Source organism: Corvus brachyrhynchos, unplaced genomic scaffold, assembly GCF_000691975.1.
Source record: "Corvus brachyrhynchos isolate BGI_N302 unplaced genomic scaffold, ASM69197v1 scaffold381, whole genome shotgun sequence".
Taxonomy (NCBI): Eukaryota; Metazoa; Chordata; class Aves; order Passeriformes; family Corvidae; genus Corvus; species Corvus brachyrhynchos.
The window spans coordinates 917,583-945,479 of record NW_008236219.1 but is presented as its reverse complement, the minus strand read 5'-3'; the positions used below and the strand labels follow the sequence as shown (position 1 = coordinate 945,479).

Genomic DNA, 27,897 nt, shown 5'->3' with positions numbered 1-27,897 from the left:
AATATACATTTGTATTTTGGATATTCATAATATTTGGAAATAAAAAGTGTCGTGTTTGCTTGGATCGGGGCCCTGCGTCTTAGGGAACTATCCCATGCAGTGCCTGGCACCAAATAAAACATACACTTTCTAACTCTAAACTGTTAGAGAGTTTTTGTCCGTCTCAGGTGGATATCGATATTAGATTGATATTCATATTTTGGTAAATCAAAGTTAAAATTGGAGAATTAACCCTGATGTGCAAATGGACCAAACTTACAACAGTGTAAAGAACTCGTGACCCAGGGTCCATCTTGGGTGGAGGCTTTTGACTCCCAGGGTGTACCTTTGAAGGCCCTTCAAATAAATACCTACTTTTATTCTCTTATTTTTGTCCAGTCTCTGTTTTCAGGTTAGCCACCCCAAGGCATCAGTGGAATGAGATGAACTTTAAAGTCCCTTCCAACCAAAATCATTCTGGGATTTTGTGACTCCCAGAAGGAATTCTGAGAGCCTCTTAGACCATTAACAATTTTACTTTTCAGATTAATAAATTGGCTGGGGAAATGCATGGCTGCTACAAACTCAGCAGGACACTCTTGGTACAACATGGGAATATTTTATCAGATATTAATCATATCAACATTGCTCTCAATCTGTGGGAAATAGGAATTTAAAATAAAAACAAATGCTTTCATGTAAACTATTCTCTAAAATAGACTACTTATGCCTATTTACATAATGAATCCATCACTACCCTCAGGATATTAGATAATTAAGCACTGAACAACTTATATTTATTCATGTACTTTCAAGAATGAATTAATTATCCCTTCCTGCACAAACTCAATGTTCTCCCTCTGATTAGTAGCAGGAGGACAGTGATGGGATTTTGTGATGGAAAGTGTGTTGCTTGTTTTCTTTAAAAAAAAAAAGGAAAACAAATTGATCATTAGGATAAAGTACGTAAAAAAGCTGTGTTTGGTTAAAAGTCAATATAAACAGTTTTTAGCAAATTTATTAGCAAAGTGAATATGCTTGATAGAAATTCATATGGGAGAGCTGGACTTCTTTTCTTAAATATATATGATCTTTGGAAGGACTTTGTGTATAAGTTAGATAATTGTTTAAGCAGCTGTTTGAGCAGAGTTTGGCTCTCCAGATGTGACATTTCCAGTGCAGGTGGCTCAGAATTACTCAAATTAAGATTCTCTCTAGTCAGTTCTTGGGAGCAGATCACCAAGCCAGGCAGGGTGACGCAGGGTCCCAGGTGGGCTCAGGGGGGGATTGAAGCACCCTCTCAAACACGTTGCAATCCGGTTTAAACCCAGAAGAGCAAAGAAAACGAAGTCTCTGTGTATAAACTGGAAAGACATTAGAAGGTTCAAAATATACCCAAAAAACATGATTAAAACCAAACGAGGTTAGATGTTGGTGCCAAAAAATTGGTATGTTTTATTTAATAGTAAAAGAGACAAAGAGAAAGAAAGAGAAAAGAAGGAGAGAAAGAGAGAAAGAAGTGTGTATGGGGGGTGAGGGGACAGGGAGAGACTGGAAGCATGTCACCCTTCCAGAGGTCCCAACGATGTCTCATTGCTCCCCTCCATCTGGTTTTCTGGATGGTGAGGGTGCCCCGTCGCCACGCTGCACCACACGCCACCACACGCTGAAGAGTACAGAATCCCCTGGATTAACATACTCTTTGGGCAGGTGGGAACACCCACGTGCCTCCCTTGCAGGGGCTAGTTTGTCACTGTCCCTTGCAACACTGAGGGTCTGTTGCATCGTCTCTGGTGCAGGGTCTGGGGACCCCTTTGATGGGCCATGACACCTCCTCTGCTGTCCTTCACATGGATGCAGCTTTTTCCCCGGGTGAAGGGGCCCTCAGCTGGGCTCCTCTGCACATCAGAGGTTCGATGCCTCAAACCAGACGCTTTTCCAACACACACCCAAAGCCTCTCCTCCCCCACCTTTTGGCACGAGGGTCTATGTGAGCCTGGCAGCTGGTAGCCCTGGGGCCGTGATCTCCACTCCTGAGTGTTAAGGTTGTGCATTCTGAATGTCCCCAGCCCTGCGTTGTTACTTTATCTTATCTTCATCAGCGAGAGGTTATGGGCCTCTCAGCTCCCCATTCAAGATGTGGTAGTCTTCTCTGCAGCTTTTGTAATACACTTTTAGAAGTCCTTCATGAAAATGTTTAAGTCATAAACTATAATATTTCAATCACTGACATACCAGCCTCCAAATCTGAGGTTCAGGAGATCTGAATTGATCCTCAGATGCTCTCAAGTCCAACTGTTGGAAATGATGCTCATCTTCCCCTGGGGCATTTCCTCACTCTTCCAGGGGGGAACATGCAGGTATTTCATAGAAACAGGACAGTGTGGTCTGTGTGAAGTCCTAATCCCCTTAGAAGATGACCCAAACTCTACAGTAAATATTTTTTTTCAAGTTATGCTTTATTTTATGCTGCATATTCTCATTATATAAATAATCAACTACTCTGAGCAACCTGGTCTAGTGGAAGTTGTTCCTGCCTGTGGGAGGGGGTGGGCAAGATGAGCTTTGAAGGTCTATTCCAACCCAAACCATTCTATGGAATGTCATTAGTAGCATATTATGGACACAATTGATGAAGAAAAGTAAAAAGTATAATAATATTTAATTATTTCAACAGTTGCTTTTCTCTTATATTTGTTCTAAGTCACGGTCACATGGACTAGATAGGGATGAGAGGTGGGGTCTTTTCCTCTACCACCACACCAGAGCCGGGTGTCGTGAGGACTTGCACACACTTGTTTTGAATTCTACAACAAGACAGGGCGTAGCTTCAAATGTAAGGTTGGGACCTACCTCGGGGAGTCATAGCCTGTGGCCATCAAGAGTAATGACAGAAGAGTGCTTCAGGTACTAAATTCTGCTAGAAATATAATTATGCCTTTTTATGACTTAGAAAACAGCATTACTAATTTAGTGAGAATTTACAATAAAATGCTTTCTGAAATAGCCCACACTAGGTCCTGAGGATTTATAAATTACATTAAGAACCTGAATTACTGCAGTTGCAAAATAAAGCTGAGATATGAACATTTCTACTTAGCTTTAGAAATCATTTTACTGCTCACATTAATTAAGCTTGCAGTCCTTAGAGGTATGTCTTTTTGAGGGACACCAAGCTCCTGAGATGTCCCACAGTGGCAGCTGGTGGGTCACACCAAGGGTGGCCAGAGACAGAGCCAGTTCCTGGTGGTGTTTTTCACAGGTTATAAAGCTGGAAACCTCATCCCAATCACCTGCACTGAACTGATGTGGGAGCTGTAGGAACTCTCTGGGTTCATTAATTGTGAACAACTTTAATCATGTTCATTAACAACTCTAAGGTCACTAATTAATAACATATACAATTTTAGTAGCATGACTGGCTTTCCTCTAATTCTAAGCTGGCGTTCAGAAAATGGAGTTTTTTTGGCTGGGTGATGGATAATCCTTCCACCTGACTCAGGGCAGGTGAGAAGATGGCAAATGTGTCTGGGTAAGACCAACTTATTGAACCTTAATAACCAGCAAAATGTGATGTCATGGCAATGTTTCTTCTGCAGATAGTCCTAAAAACAGGCGGTGGGAGAGGTTTGCAAAGGCATGCAAACCCAGGCTGTTTTGTGTACTGAGGTTGTTATTAATTAATTTATTTTTTCTATAAAGTAGGGTAGAAAATAAATCAAATCCTAATATGAGTAATTTTTAAGCACATTATACAGTGTTTTACAGATTCAGACCCAGTGCGAACCACCCTTCCTTGCTTTTAGGCTCTCCCTGCTGTGATTAACCAGATGACATCCCATCCCAGTGTGTCCCCAGCAGTATCACCAGAGTCCCTCCGTGGCTGGCCAAACTTCACCTTCAATTGCATGTTTAGAAATACATCTCACGTATAACACGGTCATTTTAAAATCAATTAGCTGCAGTTGGCTCAGCTTTAAGAGGGTCTAAAATTTCTCCAAACTCTATGTAAAGCCAGATACATCTCATCAAAATTATTGGGGAAAAGGGTAATTATAAAAGGTATATCCTGTTTTTAACTGTGTTCTATTAATTGTTTTTATTTTCTTGATTCAGTTAGCTCCTCACCTGAGAATGTGTTCAGCTAGAGAACTCTTTTATCTGTTGAAACAAATGGTAAAATCACCACTGACCTTCATGGCCACAAGGCAGTAAACAGATTTTACTAATGTAATGCAGTGCATAAACACAGCTGCAGGACTTGGGGAATTAAGTAGACACTAAAGTTTCCATCTTATTAAATCAACCCTGACTTGAACTATTGCTGGAGAAACACGATGTATTTAGAGCTGTGTTACCCATGCTTCAGTTCACAAACAACAGGTCTCTCTGCAATAATTTGGGGAAGAATCAGTGCTGGAGACTTTCTTTGAAAGTCGTTCTTCTATTGAACATCAAACAAGGGTATGTTTTGGTTCATTGTCTCCCTTCTGAGGATGAGTTACAGGATTAAAAAAGTATTGCCTTGTCTCATAAGCAGGATCTAAGTGACAGAGTAGATTAAATAACCAGAGTAGATTAAATGTTATGTGGAAATTCTCCCCTGTGAGGATGGCGAGGCCCTGCCATAGGATTCCCACAGAAGCTGTGGATGTCCCATCCCTGGAAATGTTCCAGACCAGACTGGATGGGGCACTGAGCAACCTGGTCTAGCAGAAGGTGTCCCTGACCACAGCAAGGGATTGGAGTGAGGATGATCTTTCAGGTCCCTTCCAACCCAAACCATTCTTTAATTCTACAATACTCTGTTTTGTTGCAGTGGGGATCCTGCAACATACATATACCAAACCCCCAGGAGTCCCGTGGAAAGGAAATATATATGGACAGACAGATTCTTGATAGCTGTTTCAGAGAGATGTTTATTTCTCCAGCCGCATGGCCGGGGCTCTGCCGAGGAACTGTTCCAGTCACGGGACCGAGGGTCCTTCTGCCCGCGCAGGGAACACAAACCAACCAATGGGAACGAGGCTGAGCAGGGGCAGGGAAACCCCGTGTCTGTGCCCTCAGGGCCCCTCTCCCAGGGCTCCATGGCAGGGGAGGGACCCCAACACTGTTTCAGCAAGGCAAGATAGCCATGAACAACTGTAATAATGATTAAAGGTGGCAACAACACATTAAAATATGTATTTTCTTTAGATTTAAGGGAAGAGATATAATTAATAATATTAACCACTATTTAAAGTGTGAAATCTGTTTCTGTAGGTAGTGCAGCACGAGCAAAGGCAGGTGTCCAACATCGCTATATAAATTATCTCCATGCGGTGCTATGTCAATGAAGTTTTCTCCATAGATGTTCATTCCAGGTTGCTCCCTGTAATGACCTCAATTACACATGTCTTCGTTGTGAAATTATGATTGCCTTTGGTGGGCTGCAAATGACAGCAGAGAAAAAGATTTCTGTGATAAACCAGCACAACAGGTAATACCTGCTGCATTAGTATGCAGAGCTTGTGAAGCTGCTGTGTAACTCCAGCTTAGCACCTTAAATAACATTGGAGAAGGGAAGGGACAGAGGAAAATGTTCAGCAGTATCTTTATATTTTTTCACAAGAAAAGGAATTATTAAGACTTCACATTCTCGCATGTCACCGTGGGACCTGGTATTGCAAGAAATTTAATGTAAGAACATCAGGATGGTGACAGCTGAGTCACCAGAGGTGCTCAGTGCTTCAGGCAGGAAAGGTGGGAGAGGCAGGACAAGAGCGATCCCTCTGCAGAATAACCCCTTGGCACTACCCCTGGCACACAGGGAGGGATCCCTCACCCTCCTGAATGAGGCAGATGGGTCTGAAGGTGGCACTGTCCTAATTCCTGAACCACAGTGTTCAGGCACTGAGCTGCTGCCATCACCAATGGAGAGTTTGTGGTGTCTTGGTTGCCTTTCATTGACCTTAATTTTGTTCCACATTTGGTGTCTTTCATCTGTGTGATCAGGGATTACTTCTGGTCCTCTGATGCATAGGCACATGCTTACACCAATTCCTTCTTAAAGAGGATCATTGGAAAGGCTTTACCCCTGTCTGGAACCATTAAAAGTTGAATGAAAAATGATAGCATCCCATTCTCTGATGATACCATCTCTCTCTGATGGCAAAATAGTTGGCAGGAACTTAGTATTTTCAGCTGGAATAAGCTTCAGCTGAAATCCCAGAGAAGAGTATCAGGTTTGACACAACTTGATAACTATGGTCAGCAAGGACTGATACTGGTCGAACCCATGGAATGTAGAAAAATGGTTTGTATGCATCATCCTGCAGAGTTTCCAAATGAACATAACATTGCTTGATTTTAGGATCAAATTCTATTCCAGCTTGTGTTCTGCAAATGAGCACCCTTTGAATACTGCCCTATTTGTTCTGTACAGTTTTATACCCATGGTAAAAATCCTTTTATTTCCTAAAGATTTTTAAAAAGAAAATGAACAGTGTTCAATACTTAATCTAGAAGCTCTACACAAAATCATTATGGTGACTTGAATAATTTTTACACCTAAACCAATAGCAGCAGTGTGTCTAAACTCTATAACTTAATACAAGATTCTGGGGTTTTTTAAAGATTTTTAAAAAGCTCAGGCCTCACATCATCTTAGGGAATTCTGTTTCCTCCCCAATACACCTGCTTGTATAAGGAAATCTTTTCTATTGAAAACAATAAAGCAATAACTGAAACCATACAAAATAATTCTGTATTAGTAGAAAGGCTTTTAGATGTTAATAAGAGTCCCTCAAATGTACTGGTAATAAGATGCTCTCAAATATACTCCATAGAAATAATCTAAAAAGGAGTGCATTTGTATTGTAAAAGTGGTCTGTGCTAATTACATGCTTTAACATAAAAAACTCATCTCTTGCCATCGTATGGTTCATCCAAGAATGGCAGTTGTGCAAGGTGTCTTCTTAATTAGAAGTTAATGTATTTTTCATTATTGTGCTTCTAAAAAGGAAAAGCCAAAGCCTTTTTAGCAGTTGTTTGGAAGATGGGCAGGAAGCCTTAAATTACACTGCAAGAGAGCACTGAAAAAACATTGCTGAAGAAGGAGCTTATGGGAGCCCAGTATGAGCCAGGGAACTCAAGGCACCATGAAAAACAGTAGAGGGAATTAAGGAAAACAGCAGTAAGATTAAAAAAACAATTCTCTTGTATGAGTGGCCCTCTATTTCATTTCTCCTAAAGAAGAGATGTCCTCATTAGCCTACTGCATGCTACAAATTATTGTAATTATCAGTTCTTTGTCCTGTCAAGTGCACTGCAAATATTTTTTTCATTATAAGAAGCTCTTCATTATGTAGAAAATAACTACATTACTAGCCCCTATGGGCTGTTTACATGCTTCAGGCAGCTGGATGAGGGTGGTGGGATGGACTCTTCATCCCTGAAGTGTTCAAGGCCAGGTTGGATGGGGCTTGGTGCGGCCTGGTCTGGTGAAAGGTGTCCCTGCCCATGACAGGGAGGTTGCAACAAGATAGTCATTAATGTCCCTTCCAACCCAAACCATTCAGTGGTTCCCTGGGACATCTCTATTCCTATGGGCCTCTGCCCCTGTGTTGCCACATCCCTGATCTCTTCCAGCAGGTACCTGAAGGCAGTGTGATTTAGTCTTCCTGGCTTAGCTGCTAACCTGCTCAGTGATCTTGATCAGGGTAATGTTCTCCTTCCCAATATTCCCTCATCTCCCTTTTTGATTTTTAAGGTTTGATGGTCAGACTGTGTCAGTCTTCTCATGTAATGCCACTGGGAGCCACCATAACACAAATAGTAGCACCATGTTGGTCAAACATTCCTAATTTTCATCAACCATCTATCAGAACTATAGTTACTTTTTATTTAAAAGAGCTTGTACTCTTCCTGAAATAGCACTGGGAATTTTGAGTGGGAGAAATGCTCACTGCTGGCAGACACAGCAATGCTATATGGACCTTGCAGCCCAAAGTCAGGCTCAGATCCACAGTAGTGAATATACTTTGTGACACATTAGCTTCTCACTTAGGTGGAAGAAGCAGAAGAGAAGGGGTACAGAACTGTTGGAGTACATTTTCACAAGCAGGTTTTGCACTAATTCTTCAGGATCAGTTGCTGTGCCAGAGCCCTGAGTCTGTCCAGGCTGCCCAAGGCTGCTGAAATAGACTGAATATTTTAGTGACAGATTTAAGAGGTTTGCTACTCAAGAGATGTTAAAACAATTTTTCAATTGGACAATATGTGAAGAGATGGAAAATTGTGCTTGCAAATGTTGATACTGGAGTTTTTTTCATTTTTGTTCCATGTATGTAACATTCAGAACTTGTATGGGGTGTAAGGACAGAGTTGTGAGGTAAGTGGACAGGATGAAGAGTAACTTTACTAGTTGATGGGAGTAACCTAAACCCCATGTGTTGTTTTATGGTGTCAGCACTGCTTGAAGTGGTTCTTCCCAAAGCACATGGCCTTGGGTGAGGTAGTGTCTGTCTCTCTGATCTATGTTTTACTGCTGTTATTGCCAGTGGACATGAGGAAGGAGGAGCCTTGGTGCTGGGAGAGGTTGTTTCATTCCCCAGCCCAGGTTTTGGAATTGGCTGAAGCAAAGTAACACCAGCTGTGAACACTCCCCATTCCTCTCAATGGGCCATTACCTTGAATTTTTATCATTTATATGCAATATAGTTTTCTTATTGCAGAGCTTGGGAATGAGATGAAGCAAAAACCATCATGTGAATTACAAAGCTGTGGCTACAGGAGCTTGGACAATGTGGCCTGATTGCCCAGTCACTGTCTCACTGCTGCCAAAATACTCCATAATGGCAATCTGCACCCAGGGTAGTTTTGGTATCACATCTGACCTTTCTGTGTGGCCACACATGGCAAAAGATGCAGCCACATCTGGTGGTGTTGGCCAGAAGGAAACTATGTGACATAGTGTTGTTTCAGAGTGGTAAGGTTTTCAGTAAGGTCTGCTGCCTCAGGAGTTTCTTTTGTGTGGCACATGTAAGTCAAAATAACTGGGGTTTTTATTTAAATAAAATATTAGAAAGCATTTATTTTTTAGGACATCTGTATCTCAGGTGCCATATGTGACTGTGTTTGGTAAACAAGTTTTCATGCTTGGTGACTTCCAGTGTTTGGGCAATTTAAAAACTGGTTTTATCTACATTTCAGTGGCAGCAGTCTGACCTTAATTCTTCTTTTTCAAGGAACAGACCTATTCTTGTACCTTTTCAAAGGACTTTGGCAGGAGTGTTCTAGAGAAACAAGCCCAGATGACCTCAAGCCAGAGAGCCTTTGCTTGTCCTCCTGTTACTGACTGCTTTGTATAAACTACTGCAGCCAGGCTGGCCAGCAAACCATCTTAGTGCCCTCATGCCACAGCTAAGATGCATCAGGAAATGGATGCAGCGAGTTTGATTGAGACAGATTCAATTTGTCTCTTACTTGGCTTTACTGTTTATGGGGTTTTTTTGTACAGCATAGGTACCCCATCTCCTTGCCAAAATCCTCCAAAGTTACTCCTGAAATGAGAAAGGAAGGCAGAGAGGGGAGAAGAGGAATAGCTTCCCTTTGTGGTATTTGATGTTATCCCTGTTATTTTGCCTTTTGCAGAGGTGGTTCAGCTGAGCCTGCCAGAGGACCAGAAGGTCACTGTGACCACCATCACCGTTGGCCTCAGCGCCGTCCTGACCTGCAGCATCCGTGGGGCGCTGCGGCCTCCCATCGTTTGGAAACGCAACGGCGTCATCCTCAACTTCCTCGACCTGGAGGACATCAACGTACGTCCTGAGCCACTCCTGTTATTGTCTGATCGGGGCATTGAGTATGACCTCATTTAACTGATGGCAGATATAAGGGTGCAACTTTTATCTTATTATTATGGAAAGTGGAAGATGGTGTGCTATTTAGATTATGTGTGAATATGTCTCAGGAATAAAAGCAAAGCAACGTGCATGCAGAGGAGAGCAGGAGTACTTGGAATATATGAAATTATGCTCCTTTCATTGGTGCAACCTGTGGGCCAGAGACATCGAAACTCAGGGGAAAACAGCTCTGCAGACCATTCACTCCTCAGGGGTGTCTTTCCCAGTACAACAAAACAGGTTCATCAAGAACATGAAACAAAACATTTATGGTTGGCAATGAATCTCTCCTTTCTCTAAACCAAATAATCCATTTTTATCTCCGATCCTCCTGTTTCACTTGCCTTTGAGCCAATTCTCTTCTCTCATTCCTTGGCTGTTATTTCTGACAAGCAGTTTAAAAATGGAATTATTCGGCAAGGTGTGGCAATGCCCTCGCAGGAAGAAAGATGAATCTCTTTTAATTCACAGTGCTGGTCTGATCTGTGACTCATAGTTGATAGTAAAGACAATACCTGAATGATGATATAAACTTACTCATTTATTTAATAACATTTAATTACTGAGAGAGTGCAAAGTAGTGTACAAAAAGTATGGTCTGTATTTCATTTCTCTTTGCATTAAAGTACATGGTAAATCAGGTTTTATTTTAATTACACTACGGTAAGAGTTGATTTATATTTTTTTTCAGATCTTGTTAATTTGATAACCACTCAGTTCAGAGTTGTTACAGTCAATACTATAGCTCCCTAAATTGTTGTGTATCCAGGATTGCTGAAATGGGAAAAATCTTTGGTTTATTATTCTGCAGTAAAATATGAAAATTACAGCACATGGGACAGAAATACACACAGCATCTCAGTACTTTATTTGTTGACTCCTCCTTAGCAGGAAAATCATGTGCACCATGTATAGGTAATTACTGTGTGCACAAACTCAGTAATTAAAACCTTCTAAATATCTTTTTCTTTTCATCACAGCAAGTATTACCCTTTTAAAATATTTTGTATTTCTTGTCACTGCTTCGAGCTTGACATGGAAATGCAGCAGAGCCTCTGGAGGCTCAAGAGCAGTCTTAGGATTTGTTGAAAAAATAAATAAAAATAATGAAAATTCCAGGTATTTACCTTACATTTATGAAATTTTGGTTATGATGACATTAATCTTAAAGAATTAAAGTTCCTGTGTGAACTGGACGCAAAATGACAGTCCAAGAATCAAAGTAGAAGCACATTATTGAAGGACTGATAACACTTGGCTCTGACGGTTCATTTGCAACTCCTGCTATTTTAAACAGAATGTTGAATATGTTTTCAGACTGAAATGCCAGTTCCTCACATAATTTAGCACTGGCCCAAGTGGATTTCTGGTTTGCTTACAAGTAATTCTGTTTCTTATTGGTGATTCTGTGTTAAGAGGCAGGGTTATGTCTTTGCGCATGAGCTGACTGGTTCCTGAATGATTGAACACCCCCATGGAGTGTAATACAGCAGGAAAAAAAATCTTTTTTTGATCTGTTTCAACTAGTATACCACTGAGAAACTATATCAAAAGAGCACTCTGAGATTGTTACAAGGAGAAAAAACAAGATTTATGCCTCAATTTTAATGTGTCACATACCAGTTCATGACCTCTATCGCCTTGTCATATAACACCTACTACTAGTGAACATCAACTTTTTTTAGTCTAATGAAACCTCCACACCTTTTTCATCTTTAATTAAACTGTGTAAATTTTTTTATGTTCTGTATATACACTGCCATCTGTATTCTGGTCTGGTTGCTTGAGGAGGCACAATTTGGGGATTGCCATTTTTTGGTTTTCCTCTTCTGTGGTGGGCGTTATGTAGGATGCTTGACCTCAGGCATGTCTATTCTTCTGGCTACTGAGGATGGGCACTTGCATGTCTGAAGCACTTGGTGGCAGCAAGGACAGTCCTTCAGCTGCTAAATCCAGCCTTTTATTTATCATGGTCTGGGTTGGAAGGGACCTTAAAACTCATCTCATTCCAACCCCCCTGCCATGGGCAGGGACACCTTCCTCTAGACCAGGATGCAAAAAACTTCATGCAGCCTTGTCCAGTGTCCATTCCACCTTTCAGGAATGGGGCATCCACAGCTTTTATGGGAGCCGTGTCAGTGCCTCACCACCCTCACAGAGAAGATTTTTTTCCTAATATCTAATCTAATCCTACTCTCTCTTAATCATTCCCCACTGTTCTGTCACTACATGCCCTTGTTAAAAGTCCCTCTCCACCTTTCTTGTAGGTTCCCTTCAGGTACTGGAAGGACACAATTAGGTCACCTTTAATCCTTCTGTTTTTCAGGCTGAAGAATCCCAATTCTCTCAGCCTTTCTTCATAGCAGAGGTGCTCCATCCCTCTATTAATCGTGGTCTTTTCTTAAACACCTAACAGCTCAGGTCAGGGGGTGGCAGCAGACAGTTCAAAGCTTCAGCCTTACATGGGTACAGAAACTCACATAAAACAATAATCTATTTAAAGGCATTGACAGCAGAAAGTAAAGGCAGTGTGCTTCTTAATGTACTTGAAGGCAGTTAATTAAATTACTTCAGTTTTCCTTTAGTACGCCTCAAGCAGAAACTCGATTGCATTTCTACTTTTCACAATAAGGTTGGCAATTTGGCTAATTGGAAGTGCAACAGGAGATTAATTGTACCTTTTTAACTTCAAGAAAATCCTCCCTGCTCTTGACACAATGGTAATCACATACAGACCTACAGGATAGTCACACACTTGGAAAAATCCTGGTATTATATTTCAATTAAACTCTTTCTCTTCTAAATGCTAATTCAGGAAGTCAGATGAAATTAGAAGCTCAAGTCTGAAAAAAACAGAATCATGCCAACTAAGTGTGAAAGCAGCACAGGAAAGGCACTACTGAAGTGTCCTTTGTTGCTTTATTCTCTCCAGATTCATGACAAATGTGATCTGAGAAGGTAACCTCTATTCCAGGGTAATACTGGGAGTGACAGACAATCAACAAAAACCTAGATAATACTAAATGTGCATAGAACTGAAAGATTGAAGATTGCTATAAAGCCTAGTTGTTTAACTGCATTAGTTAAATCATTTTTATGTGATATCTTGATTGGCAACAAAATATTTATAATTTTTCATTGCTCTCTTAATCAGAAGCTTTCATAAACAACTAGTAATAATTTGTCTTGTCCTGTCTGTGGGAGCTCTGTTAATGAGTTGTCACGTAGCTATTGCAAAAGAGCCATCCTAATGGTACATGTAATTAAACAATTTCTCTTGCAAACATTTAAGATTGCTTTTAGCATAAAAATATTATTTCTCCATAAATTACCCATCCATATTATTTATCCATTAGAAGTCCCTTTGCAGTTCCACTTTATTAAAGTCACATCAACTTTTCTCATGCAGAAAATAACTATAATGTAGCTGAAACTGATAAAATTGTTATAGCTATAAATTGATTTCTGACTACAAAAGTGAAGTGGTAAAAATGTGTCATCTTTCAAAATAATATACTTTTGCCTCCTAGGGACAAGCGATATGTTTTCTCAAGTATGTGATTAGGAAAGCATTCCTCAATTTGAAAATAAAATAAACTCCTCATGGAGTCAAATGTATATAATATTTATAGGGTAGTGTTTCACATGACTTGACATTATTTCCAGAGAAACATGTGTAAATGTAAAATTTATAAATATAATTTGTTCCTTCAGAAGCATGATGAAAGAGAAGATTACCATAAGAAAACAAATATGGTGTAGAGGTAGATATGAATTTGGTGAATTACCAAGTGTAATGCAGGTAGCTATAGCCTAAGCTCTTTAGTGTCTTTCATTACTCATTTCATTTTAATCTGTACACTTTAACTCACACTGGCATCGGATCATTAGTTCAAAAATAGGCTTTACGTAACCAATTGCGTAAAGACAGAGTTCTTCATTTCTGCTGATGTCAGGTAGGATGGCGTGGCCTTGCTCTCTCAAAACATCCCACCCAGGGACAGGCACAGAACTCCAGACCTTGATTTCTGGTATTCCACATCCACCTGGGAAATCACCTCCATGTACATCTCATGGCCCTTACAAGAGCTGTGCCTACCTGCCTTGATACACATTTCATGTATATTCATGAAAATGTCCATTTTACATGTATAGTATTTGAAACCCACAGCAAACAGCCAACTTTAAAGTGCAAGTCACTGGGATTAGTTTTCTCATTAAAACAGTCTGTATGAAGGCAATATTTTCATGTTGATGTTTTTAATGTAGATTCTCTGTTAAATAATAAAAAGATCATGTGTGAATATCCCCATTAATTCCCTGCTAATAGAATTTGGGCCATTAAAATGATCAAACCCTGGGCCGTCCTAGATACTGCAGTGATGCAGTGATGGGAGCAAGCTACAAAAAGTTGCATATTTGGAACCAAGTTTTTTCTCTTTCAAATCAAAGTTTAAGAAATTGCTTATAGTTTCTTAAGGTTTTTATAGGCTCTGAAATAGAGGTTAAGTGCAAAATTACTACTGACAGTATATTCTGAATATATAGTCTCACATTTTGTCATAATGAAGATTACAGAAATTGTATCCACTTGTATTTTTAGAGGAATGCACCTACTATTAATTCTCCTTGTCATGTTATCTCTGAGTTTCTCAGGATATAAATCTCACACATTTTTCACATGTATTGTAATTACACAACTATATAAAAAGTTCATTCCATATGTGCAAGGCAAAAACTTTTTTTGACTCTCCATCAGTCTTATGTTGTGTTAAATTCTTTGAGCAGAAAAACAAGAAAAGATAAATTAATACCCCATCAGGCTGTATTTGCAATAGCATTCTGGCATTTGCTTAAGGCTGAATTTCTCTCCTTGTAAATGACTAAAGTGATGTGTAAAACCAAGAACAAACAATATTAATGAAGCATAAGTTCTCAGCTGGTCTCTAGAAATGAATTATTAAAAGCATCAAAGAAAGTGATTTAAGGACCCATGATTAATTTAGTTTTTATTATTTTTATATGAATCACGCATGAATATATTGTAAAAAAGATCAGAGACATTTGATTAGTGAGGAGAAGTCATTTCCAAAGTGATAGCCATTATTGTAGATTTTGCATAATAATAATCTCATTAAATGCTTGGGTACATTTCATTTTAAAATCCTGTAAACATTATCAGAGAGAGATTTCTAGGACACTGAGGATCAGGCAAGCTTTTTTAGTCTGAACTAGTTAATACATCTTAGTTGCTTTCCTGGTGATTGTGAGATCAGGATGGTGTTTTTCTTCATCTGGAAGTGTTCAAGGCCAGGTTGGATGGGGCTTGGAGCAACCTGGTCTAGTGGCAGGTGACCCTGCTCATGGCAGGAGGTTGGAATGAAATGTGCTTTAAGGTCCTTCCAAGCCAAACTATTATGGGATTCTAGTGGAAAACCGGTGACACCAGCAAGCCCCTTTGCCAGGACTAGTTTCATCAGTAGGCACTGAAACCACATGGAGAAGGTCTCCAGCTTGCCTGGGCTTGGGAAAGGGCTGAAATGGAAGGGGTTAAAAATTAAGTGAATTATTATTAGTAATAGGTGTAGTAATAGTATTTGGAAAGCAAATCTCCCAGGAGAAGAACCACTCAGGGAACTTCATTCCCTCTGCCATTATTTCTGCTATGAACACTTTTAAACCATCATGGTGGGAGGTATCAACTGTCTTTGGTGCTCCCCCCCAGTATTTATTAGGAGCATTCAGCATCTAACTTGGATGGTTTAAAATCACTGGGATTAAATGGCTTGGTCCAAGGAGTGTGTACCTCATAGTGTCATACTGTGGGGTGACTGGTGCCAGTGTGCCCTCCCTGAGAGCTGGGGATGTGAGGAATCTCTGGCTTCATGTCACTGGGATTAACTTTTCTGTTTCTTCTTCGTATTTGTAGTTTTAAGTCAAGTTTGTGATTTTTTCTCAAGCAACTGGAACTTAACCTAACAAATAATAAGCGTCTATGCTCATTCCTCTTCAAACTTCCTGAAAACCAAGAAACTGACAAAAATTTAAAGGGTTTTAAATGTTGGAACAACCCCAAGGCACGTTAGAAAGCTTCATGAAAATGCATCTGAAACAGGCAAAAGGTGGGTGGCAGTGCCCTGCACCCTGTGGCATCACAGCCAGCTCAGCATCCAGGGTTAATGTGGCTTCTCTCTGCCAGCTCCTTCCTAGGTGTCAGAGCAGGAGATTTGTAGTGTTACAATCACATGTTGGAATTCACTTGAGACAGAATGTGAACAAGATTTACAAGCAATATGCAACGTTTTACACATCTCTGAGTGCGGTGTCTCTGAACCGCGGCAGAGTGCATGACCAGGGAATGCATTAGAATGGGAATGGGATAAATAAATATGAAAAATCTTGTGTTTGGAGAGACCAATGCCTTGGGTAATCAGTAGTGATGGAAAGGAAAGTAAATACTATACCAAAAAAAAAAGGTATATATCCATTTTCTAGGATCTGCTTTGTTATTTTTTTAGAGCAACTTTTTTTATATATATATATTTTATAGATTACCAAGCTGTTATCAATGTAAAATGCAGGGTGGTGCATTTTTTTAATCTTGAAAAGTTAAAACATATTCTGAGGTCATTTAATCAATCCTTTGGTTGAAGAGTAAGTGCAAGACATGAAAGAAGCTCCTGACGGGCAGAGAGCTTTTTATTTGAAAAAGGGAGAGAAAAGGTGATATGAACTGCTGGAGAAGTCAATTTCTCAGCTGCCACTAGTTGACCTTATCAATTATGAGAAATTATAAGCATAGCTTTCTGAATTTTTTATTAGAAGAATTATTTTATAATGAAATTCATAAGGTAGAGGTGATGAACACCCTGCCCTTATCTGGCTGTCTTGATGCAGGGCTCATGATTCTGTGGGGTTAGATGGGTACTCCCTCTAGTTTCATCACTTCTCTTTCTTCCTCTTCACAAGAAAATGGTGAGACACCCCATCCCTGAGCACCCACATCCATTCCAGAGACACCCCATCCCAGGAAGTGTTCAAGGCCAGGTTGGATGGGGCTTGGAGCAACCTGGTCTGGTGAAAGGTGTCCTTGCCAATGGCAGGGGGGATTGGACCATATGAGCTTACAGGTCCCTTCTAACCCAAACCTTTCTATGATTCTGTGGTAATTCACCTTCTGTGGTAAATGAGGAAAACCGTGTCTCAGGACTTGCTTTTTTTGCCTTTCTACTGATTGCCTGTTCTTCTTCATGGGATGGTACATTTAAATGACTTTTCAATTCACTGTGGGGCATTACTGGGGTCGAGTAGGGCAGTAACAGCTCCCTGGGGTGTGCAGCACTTGCTGAGCCTCCTGGACAGCCCTGAAATACTCAGTTTTAAAGCTGGGATAGAAGAATTATGTTGCATCAGTTTTATAGATGTTTTTGTTCTGTTTTGACTGCTTTCGTGTTCATGGTGACTTGGAGAACTGGCTTAACAAGCAAAAGCTATATGAACTAAGTCAAAATATGTGAAAATGTTTCCTCTGCTTTTTTCCATTGTGAATTCTTCCCATTTCCTCTGCCCACTCGATCCACATCCCAGCAAACTGGAGCATGCAGCCCAGCAGCTGTCAGTGCTCACTCACACCCTGTTAGCACAGGGCAATGGCCTGTGAGCAGCTGAGCAGCTCCTCAGAGCTCCCAAAGGCAGTGCAGTGGAGGGGGGGTGCGGGGGGGTAGTGGGACACATCCCAAATACATCTCACAGGTTCCAACTGCAACGCAGCACTCCTGACTGCAAGATGTGAAGTTAGAGGCTATTAAGGAATCAAAGACTCATCATTTCCTAATGCTCCAGGGCTTGGGTTTTTACAGCACTTCCAAATAAACTCTTATGAAATACACACAGAAAGTGCTTGGGCATAAGAATGCATCCATAGATATAAAATGTAACAGTGAAATCCTAATGTACTAACTATATCCACAGGGATACACAAGGAGAAACCATGAGCTGCAATAAACACAGAAAGTCATTAATTTGTTAGAGAATTCAGTCTACTTTTTTTGGCAACAAAAGGTTCAGTATCATACATTTAAAGACACAATCACTTTTTCCTTCCCACACCTAACACTTTTAATAATATTATAGTTATATATGAATTTACTGTGTGTGCAGGTTCTAATTCAGGTTGATAATTCCCTTCTATGCTTAACAGGGTGATAATGGTGTTAACCTAAATCATCTTTTATAACTTTCTTTAAGCATTAGAAGTCAGAAAATAGTTTTTAAAAGTCATAAACTGTGCTTTTACCAATATAAGCCCCTCTTTTCAAGAAAAACACATTTGGAAAGGAAGTGAATAATACAGTAGTGTTGCATCTGCTTGGTTGTGCAAGGGTCTTTGCTTATATTAATACATTTGTATGCATTGGAAAAAAGCAGATCATCCTTAAAAACACAATTAGAGAGCACAAACCAAGCATTCAGAATATTTTTCTTTGACATTTTAAAGGAAGCAACATACTTAAATAGAGATTATATTGTCCTGTTTTTCCACAATTTCTTATAAATCATTCCATTAAAGTAGCCATCCTGCTTTTATTGATCTAAACTCAATTTTAGTTTCTTTTAACTTACAAAAACTGTTATTAAGTCCCCTCCAGTGCAAGCATTTTCTCTATCTCATGCAAGTACCATTTGAACAGGGTTGGTGTCTTTTCTATTAGCAGTTATTCATGCATCTTTGCTTTCCATCAGGAAAGATCTAACTGACCAGAAAACAGGCAAATGCTTGAAATGGGGATTTTTGAGTAGATATTTGTAATAATGTAATGGATAACTTAACCAACTTATCCCATAGTATACATGCCTGACACCAAGGTGACAGTAATATCTGAGATGCTTTTGATTATAGATAATGGATTTCAGATCATCTATGGATTTACTCTGATTCTTTTTAATTGTTCATACATTTGCCCATTGGGGCAGCACAGCCAGCAGAACCAGGTTATGATTGTGGATGTGTCTGCACCCTCTCAGGTGAACGTCTGTGCTCTGAGAAGGGTTGCGCCCTATCAGTAAACTCCATATTTCTCAGTGCTCACTTTCAATCTGCCTTAAAGCATGTCTAAAAACTATGCAAGTTCTTAAAATTCTCTCCCCTCTGCCAATGCTGACCTGCCACTGAGAGATGAGGCATGAAGACTCTTCTTAGTGCTAGACAGAAGATTTTGGAGAAGATTCAAGAGCTGACAGAAGTAGTGCCAGATCAATCCGTACTGCAAGAGATGAGCTGTTTTGTACTTCTCTTGAAGGGTGCCAGCTGGCAGTGCACGTCTGCTGCAGAATTGCAGCTTCCTTCAAAAAATTTTCAAAGTGTGGTGTCTGGAAAGGAAGGTTCAAACTGCAAAGCACGTGCATCCTGAAGAGGCAGGAAATGTGAGATGTAAGGAGGCCCAAAAGGTCTGGGGGTTAGAAGTCAGCCCATCCAGTGATCAAACAACTCATGCTTATAATCTCTGAGCACCTGGCAGGGGTTGGCAGCAGCAGGTGGATGTGGATGGTTCCTTATAGTGCCAGAGCTGCCATGGGTGCAGCAGGGAAGGAGCAGTGTCAGAAGCTCTGTTTGTGGATTCCCTTCCTCCAGCACAAAGAAATCAGGACAGGAGTTCTTGACTCTGAGCCAGCAGACCAAAGTGATGTTTCTGTTCAGTCTGTCCCCCGTGGTGGGTTCTGCCATGGCAGGGGAGGCAATGAGCTGTCAACTCCTCACCACACACACTGCTGCATGTCCCAGACACAAGGGTGGCAGCAGGCAGGACCTCCTGGAAGGGTTTCCCTTGCACACCCTTCTGGCTGCACACTGGAGTTTTGAAAATGAGTCCTGTGTTTTCATAAGCAGAACCACTCTCCAACATTCACCCTGTCGTACTGGGTTTGTGCCACCCTGACTCAGTTGAATTTTCCCATAATATTGCAGTGAAATTACTCAAAGAGTTCAATTTAGCATACTTGACATGTGGGGATGATTACAGAAAAATCATTCTTTCAGCTCATGAACTGTTTTTAAATGTATCCTCCACAGTTTGCATAGAAACACAAACACTCTGAAGCTGCAGAAAGTCTAAATGTTGGTGGAGTAATAAGAGAAGCTGCTTCATATAGCCATCACTGCTGCAGTTCTGTTAACTATAATCTGGTAAACAAATATTGAAATTAATAAATAAATAATTAATTGAAATAAATTCCTAAGCAGGGTGCTTGTACAACTTACTAAAGTGCCAAAAATGTGTCTACTAACTCAATCCTTCCCATCTGTAATCAAAAATAGAAACAATGCAAGAGCAGGTCTAGGAAGATGAAGGGGATGAAGACAGATACTTGTTAAGCAGTTGCAGATCTAAACAGGTTTGTTTGAGAAAAGGCTTTTTGTCTTCTTCCTTGTCTTCTGCCTAGGATATTGTCTGAGATAAGTGACAAAGAGCTTCAGTTCTTTCTTATCAAGTCTCAAGGCTGCAGTGGATTTTCTGAGAACCAGCACAGATAAAGGAAACCCTAACCTACCCAAACGTTAGCATTTTACACATCTGAGGTTAACAGGTAGATACTAAATTCCCCCATAAATGAAACAGCTGGAAATGGCCATCTTTTTTATGTGCAAAGAGCGCCTTGTTAGCAACGAGCACAAAAGTTCATATTCTCAGATGAGTCACTTTGCCTTACTCTTAAATTGCTGCTCATTTTCTTCCTGCATGTTGATTTATGAACTTTATAACCTACTGTTCAAAATTCAAGCTGTGTCCCCAGGATGCATTGCTATCAAAACCACTGAACGGGTAGTCTCCATTCATGTAGTGTTTAAAATATTGTTACTAAATAATAAGGCACCTTTCCTGTCTTTTGTTCCATTCAGGATTTTGGAGAAGACAATTCCCTCTACATCACCAAGGTAACAACTATTCACATGGGCAATTACACCTGTCATGCCTACGGCTATGAAGAGCTGTATCAGACCCACATCCTTCAGGTGAATGGTTAGTAAATGGCCTATATGACATTCCATGAAAACGTTTTCTAAGAAAAGTTGTGTGTTAACCTCATTCACACAGAGATGTGTAAAGTCACAGCCCAAATTATCTGTGCACGAGAGCAAATGCAGCTCGGGGTTCGCTCACTCGCGCTGTCACACAGGCAGTCAAAAATAAAAGTATCAAGGGGGCATGTGTATAATTACCTGGGCTTCAGAAGGTATCCTCACTGTAAAACAAGCTGTCAGTGACATTTCCATAGAGTTAAGAGCAGTGTTTCCAGGCATCTCTTGAAGTAATTGCTACTTTCGTCAACAGAAGTGTTGCCTCAATAATTTCTTCTTCCCGAAAATCATTTCTGTTGCGTGAAATAGCCCAGGATATTTAAATAAATATGGCAGTATTTCCAAAACCAGCTAACTCCCAGCTATATATCCAGAATATTACCTGGTTGTACTGAGCTTGGTTTGCTGAGGGCTATTTACACTGGCTCACTGGGTTGCAAAATGAGGGGAAACCATTTCACAGATGAGAGAATCACACAGTCCATATTCCAGCATTCTCGTTCACATCCGTCCCCTGGACCACATTTGTGCCTGGTGGAACTTCTATTCAGGTGCTCACTGTCTTTCTCCTGACCTCAAACTCACTCAGTCAGATTTAGTTTAAAATTACATTAGATTAAGCCAGCATTTCATCAAGGGACCAGCCCACAGAATATCCACCTCCCTACCAGCAACCAGCATTTTCCAACTTTAGACCCATTTTTACATGTGCTGATGATGCCCAGCAGTGTCTCCAGAACAGGGGACAGGGTCACCCATTACTAACTCTGGGTACATTCTGATGTACTCTGGTATGAAAGTATTTATTTTTAAGGAAAATTCAGTTACTTTATTACAGAGTATATGTATTATAAAGAAAATTAATATTTAGTCCTTTCTCTAGGTGTGTGCAGACCTGCACAAAGGAGAGCTTTCAGCTGGTAAGAGCTGAAAATTAACACACAAGTTAATAGCGAGAGGAAAAAGAGTAAAGAGGGATATTTATGCACTTTAAGAAGAGCTGTGGTTGACATGAGGTTTTGTTTTGACTGCAGCTCAGGTCTGCTGGACGTGTGTAAGTGCTCCCCCCCACTACAGCGAGTACCTGAAGGAGAGCATGAAGTATCTGGTTGATCTGAATGAAAGCTGACTTAATGTCTCTCCATAATAATTTGTCATCTTTTGAGAGAGTAAACTGTAAATCTCAGCAGTGTGGATAACTAAGTTGTGCATGCTGCAGCTGAGAAAATAGGTTTCCTTCCTCAAAGTGCTGTTTGTTTGATGAATGGCAGTTGAAAGAAAAGCCAGCTAACAACTTAATCCTATGTCTATTATGTGATGTATTATGACGCCTGAATGGAGTTTAGTTGGCAGACAACAATATAGACTTTATCATCACTAAGACTAGAGGGCCCAAAGGCTTTGAAACTTAAACCAGAACGAGAGGAAAGCTGGATGGAGTGTGGGGAGGAGGAGATCTGTTCCACACTCACGCCTGCCACTTAGATTTAACTTGTTGAAAGACCACATTTTCTTTTTAAGTGGAAGTTTCATACCATAGCTGCATGGGGGTTTTCTTACTAAAAGAAAAATGCTGTTACACAAAAACCACTGTCTATGTGGGCTTTTTAATGTGTTATATAGTCACTAAATACAGAATAAAATGCCTTGCATTCTGGTATCAACTCAGGCTTGCTAGAAAACATTGCAGGGTCTAGAAATCTTTGTCTTACAGCATCTGATATTCCCATGTGAGCCATTAGGCTTTGCAAAGCTGGGTTTTTGCAGTTCTTGATGTGGCTGGCTGGCTGCCCACATCACTAAATTTCCTCCTTTTCTGCCTGTGGCACAGTTTCCTCCAGCAACTGATGCAGGGGTGACAGCCCTGATGGCAGGACAACATTGTTTGCCTTCAAATGCATTGGAGGGTTTCCCAAGGCAGAGCCCTTCACAAGGAAACCTCGGGTTTTAGTAACTGAAAGAACAAATTGAGGAATTTTTCTTGACAGGAGTAGAGAGAAGAAACTGAGCCAAACTGAGTTAAGATGCTGAGAATCTAAGTGTAGTTGATGGGCTCTGTTCAGCACTGGGGCTTTTCTCTGTCTGTCTGTATCAAACTAAAAACTCCATCTTCAGCATGGGAGGGTTTCGTTGCTTTCCTGTGTTGGACTAAAATGGTAAGAGAATGTGACAGAACCAAATCAGCCAGAACTTGGGTGTATTTGCTTGCCTGTCTCCTCTAGGGAGGCACTGATCTACTTTCAACATCAAAAGCATGGTGGGTTTTTATTTTATGAAAATTATCAGAATTTTTCTTTTCACACCTCCCAAGTTTGTCTGTTGGGAGAGAACAGAGAAAGAAGAACCAACTGGAAGTAAACAGGTTTATCCCTAACTCTTCCCAAGCTTGCTGTGTCTGTACAAGCAGGTTCTAATTTTTAGACTGTTCTTCAGTTAATTCAGTGTTTTCAAAGCTGCAGTAACTCTTCCAGCATCCTAAGATCCTTTTTTGTACCACCTGGGCCCTGTTTTACTTTTCCCACTGAGAAACAGCAGTCCAGCTCTTAAAAGAATCTGATCCTACTTACATGTGCTCTCTTAATCTGCTTTTATCCAACATATTAGATGCTCTTTATTTTTTTCTTTGCCTCTTTTTAGAACATGACACTAGCTTCTTACATTGATTAGGTAATAAAGAAAATAAGGAAATATAAGCTTAAATAGAAAGTTTGCAGCCCAATATTCACAACATTAAAAGGTTCTGAGATTTGGAGCTCTACTACCGCTCAACTGCTGAATGCTATGCAGTGTTTCCCTTTGTACCAGCTGGTTCAGGATATCCCAAATAAGATGGTTAGATCCAGATGCTTATTTTGGCAAGCAGAGGTGAGAATCCTCTTAGGCAGAAAATGTGAAGATCACCAGGTGAATGCCCTGACGTGCTGGCTCACATCTGGGCAAGAAGCATGAAGCACATGTGAAATGCAGCCTGTTTGATGTGAGAGGTTTGGTTGAGTTCATCAGTCTTAGGACTCACAGTTACTAGTAAAATTTGAGTCAGTGTATTTATACAGCTTGCCCTTAAAATCTTCTTTGGAGGAAAAGAAAGTGCTGAAAGGCAATATTTAAACAGTTTAAGAACAAAAAGTTCATCTTGCATTCTGGTATCTTTGATCAGGAGAAGCCAAGAACAGTAGGAAAATTATGTTCTCTCCCATGTATGGATATTGCTTGGGAAATGTGTACAGCATACACTAGCTGTAGAGAGGAAGCAGTTTATCACTTTCAAGAGGAAAGAAGAGGTGCTGAGGATAAAGGATCTCATAAAATAGTAATCAACTATGAAAATTGATAGTTGGCAAATCAAGAGACTGCTGAGTGTAGGGCATCATTTTCCTTGGTCCTTGCACTCAGGAAAACAGCAGAATAAATCAGAATATTGTATTCCTTGAAAACAGTTTTAAAAAAGCTGTTTGATCCTCAGCCCAGTTATAAGAGTCCAGTCAGACAAATTTTCCAGTAAGCAAGATGTTACAAACATGGATGTTTCGTTAATGTGGCTTTTCAGGAGAAAACATAAATGCTGCAAACTCCTTTCATATCATAAATGGAAAGAGTAAAACATCTCAAGTAAATGATTAATCTGTTAATTATTGCTACACCCTGGAGTATAGAGCTCCTACAGCAGCAATGAATGTCTTTGGGCCTTGGTGCCACCATCTGTGCTCATCGTGTGCTTTATCACCTGAGCTGTTTTATAGTAATGAATTGGTCTGCTCACAAGTGAGGTGCTGCTCAGTATGCAGTAGTAGGCAATCTACCCAATCTCATGCTTGTTTCAATGCCCTTTTTTTCCTACTTTGCTTAAGATAATGGCGTTTTTATATTGCCCTTGGCTGCAGACACAGTAATGGTTAGCAGTGATATATATTCACCAAGGGAAAAAGCAAAGGGTAATCCATATATCCCAAAGTCTGGAACTGAAATCTGTGCAAGTTTAATGTGCTTACCTGGAATGTATTAATTTGTAGCAAGGACAATAAAAATACATTCTGCAGTTTGCTGTTATCACAAAGCATTTGCATGCAATAATTTACCTGTGCAGTGAATTATGTAAGACAAGGGAGAAGAAATAAAAGGTTTAAAAATAGAAGGAGAAGGAAAATGATAAGAGAGGAGGAATGGAGGTGCAGCACATCTTTTTTGTAGGTGAAAACAAACAGTTTCCTTATTAATCACTCTCGAAAAGACACCTTGCTATAATTTTAAGTTAATTTTCATACAGAGCCTTGATTCAGTGTCTAGGACCTGTGAGCTACCTTTGGCAGTATAAATCTATTCTGTTTTCAGCCCTGAAGGTAAAATAGGTGGTTTATTCATGTGCAGACTATCAAGGTGTGAGGTAAAAACCTGAGAGATGAAAGTACAGTCTGTTTGGTGAAGAGGTGCCCTGATTCTGGGGAGCTGATGGCCGTGGCCATCCTGGGAAGCGCTGACACAGGTGCCCAGATGAACAGGAAAACCTAAAGCAAACAATAATAAGTAAGTAACAACCCATAATGTTTTTGAGAGCATTAAATAGGTGATGACTGGGATGGGCTCTGTCTCTGAGAGCTGGCAGGTGAGAAGAAGACACTTGGCTTGGAGTAAAATTGCTCTGATGCCTTTGGCCATGTGAGATCTCTGCCAAGTCAGTTGATTTCACCAGGATTTGAGAATCAGACCTCCTTGGATATTGTAAATCTTCTTCCTCTACATTTGTAGGAGGCACACTGTCTTTCTAAATAAATCATGTAGGCTTTCAATGGAGCTCACTTACTAAATCATTTCATTCAAAAAATGTTACTAGTAGCAAGCAAATCATAGGTAAGACAAGCATTGAGTGCAGGACCTTCATAAAATTCTGTCAAAGTAGACAAAAATTACTACCTTTATCCTATCATCCCTGGAGACACTCAGAGAAATTTAAATTAATTTTCTAAGGTACTGATGAAATGAGGAACTCCTGACTCTCAGTCTTATTCTGCTGAATTGCTGGGGCACTGACTCCTAAATAGAACAGGGATGGTTCCAACAGCTGCCAGCATCTCTGGCAGCAGGTCCCTTCCCCTGCTTGCCTTCCCCTTGATCTGGTACCTCCTGAAGTCAGGAGGAACTGCAAACCCAACAGTAATGGGGGAAAGAGAAGATAAAATGCTCCTAAATGCTTTTATTTAGAAATTGAAAACTCAATAAAACAAACCTCGTCTTTTTGGTAACCCCCTGATTAAAAAGTTTTTGCATGATATTTCCTTCACTGCCCTACACCTTACAACATCTTTTCTTCTCAAGGAAATAGAAGACAGGGAGCTAAACCCACAGGTCCAGTGCAGAGGTGCAGTTCAAAGCCATTCCTTTACTAGAAGTCCCTCTTTTTTTCCCTCTGCAGTTGGCTGTAGGCATTTTCTCTCAGATTACACTTCAACAATCTCTCGCTTTTAAAGCTATAAACCCTGAGTAGACTTGAGGGCTTTCTGTCATGGCTGATTCCAAGCTGACAACTCAGCCCTGGTTCACGCTTGGCAGTTGGTGCAGAAAACAGAAGTGAAATACATCTCTCTCTGGTAAGGCCCATAAAAAAATAGATACAGAAAGATGGGAAGTGTATGCTAGTGAATGCATTTATTTAAACTATCCCCACATGGATATATAGACATATAACAAGCTGCAAACCCAGATTTCATTTTATTCTAAAGCAATTGTTAAGACAATTTAATTTTGATAATCATGGAGCCTAATGATGCACTATATAAAAACAGAGCAGTGAGTTAGATACCTTAAGCCAGTGATTTCCAGAAGTTTATTGTTAAATCATTCAGGCTTTCTTAAAAGAAAGCCAAACACAACCCACAAATTTTCCTGTCTTTCACCAATGCCACTAACAGTTATTCATTTTTCTTGGGGAAGAAATTGGGCTCCCCACATATCACATCCACATTGGACTCTGCACATGGTTTTACAAAACTGTGCAGCTTTCGGCAGCTGCATCATGAATCCCAAAATCTCCTAATCTGGTACAAAAGTTGGCTGCTTCATTGTGAAATATAGATACCATCAGCCACGGTATGAGACATCCTCACATTTCCTTTTATTTTTCCCTTGAGGTGAAAAACTCTCACTGGTATCTTTCACTGATGTTGCAATACTGCAAATATTTTTGAAAGTACATGAGTAAATTGTTAAGAAATAGTTAATGGGTGGTATTAAGCCTTGTTGGTTTGAGCAGTGAAGGCAACATGATTGAAAATCAATTAACATCTCTGAAATTGTAATATAATTAGTAGTTCTGCCAATTGAGTGTATTAAATAGTTCAGAAGGGCCTTCGTGAAACAAGGTAAGTCATGTTTTGAAAACCTCTCAGTGAAAAGAAGTAATTGATAAACAGTTCATTTGTTCAGAATAAGAGCTAGTGAATACACAGGCTACTTCCTGATGGATATTCAGTTAAATACTGAATATTAAGTTACTTCTCGTAGGCAAGAACTCAAATTCCCTCCTAGATTCAGTGAAGATCTGAAGTTTATACTTGTCTCAGTTTTGAAAGACAGGTGTCTGCTAAGGAAGGCAGAAGCCCCCCCTTGAAGTGGCAGATATAACCCCTTTTCCCTCTAAGTTATTATATTTTGAAATCAAGGGCCTTTAGGCGAAGATGTGGGAAATAGGAATAACAGTTCTTTACTATATATATATATATGTATATAACCAGTCAAACAAAACAACAACAACTCTGGCAGTAACAGCAAACACAAACCCAGTCCCAGCCTTCTCGGCTGTCAGGCTGTTTCCCCTCGGGTGCAGTTCCGCTCGCAGCCGGCAGGGGCGCTGGCGGCTCCCGGTGAGCAGGGCAGGTGCGATGGTTCCCCCGCGGCTGCAGGGGGCGCTCCGGAGCGAGCTCGGGGAGCACGCGGCACTGGTGGCCTGGGATCCCGGGAAGGGAT

The 27,897-nt window shown here is 40.3% G+C and overlaps 1 protein-coding gene across 5 annotated transcripts in view; it reads left to right on the top strand.

Moving 5' to 3' along the window:
* The window catches only part of LOC103624216 (follistatin-related protein 4), a 228,162-nt gene that overhangs the window by 177,585 nt on the left and 22,680 nt on the right, over window positions 1-27,897 (top strand). For all 5 annotated transcript variants that reach the window (XM_017746904.1, XM_017746903.1, XM_008643431.2 and 2 more), the window contains 2 exons: window positions 9,613-9,779; window positions 20,761-20,881. In XM_017746904.1, coding sequence (XP_017602393.1) covers window positions 9,613-9,779; window positions 20,761-20,881 — 288 coding nt within the window. The remainder of the gene's footprint in view (window positions 1-9,612; window positions 9,780-20,760; window positions 20,882-27,897) is intronic.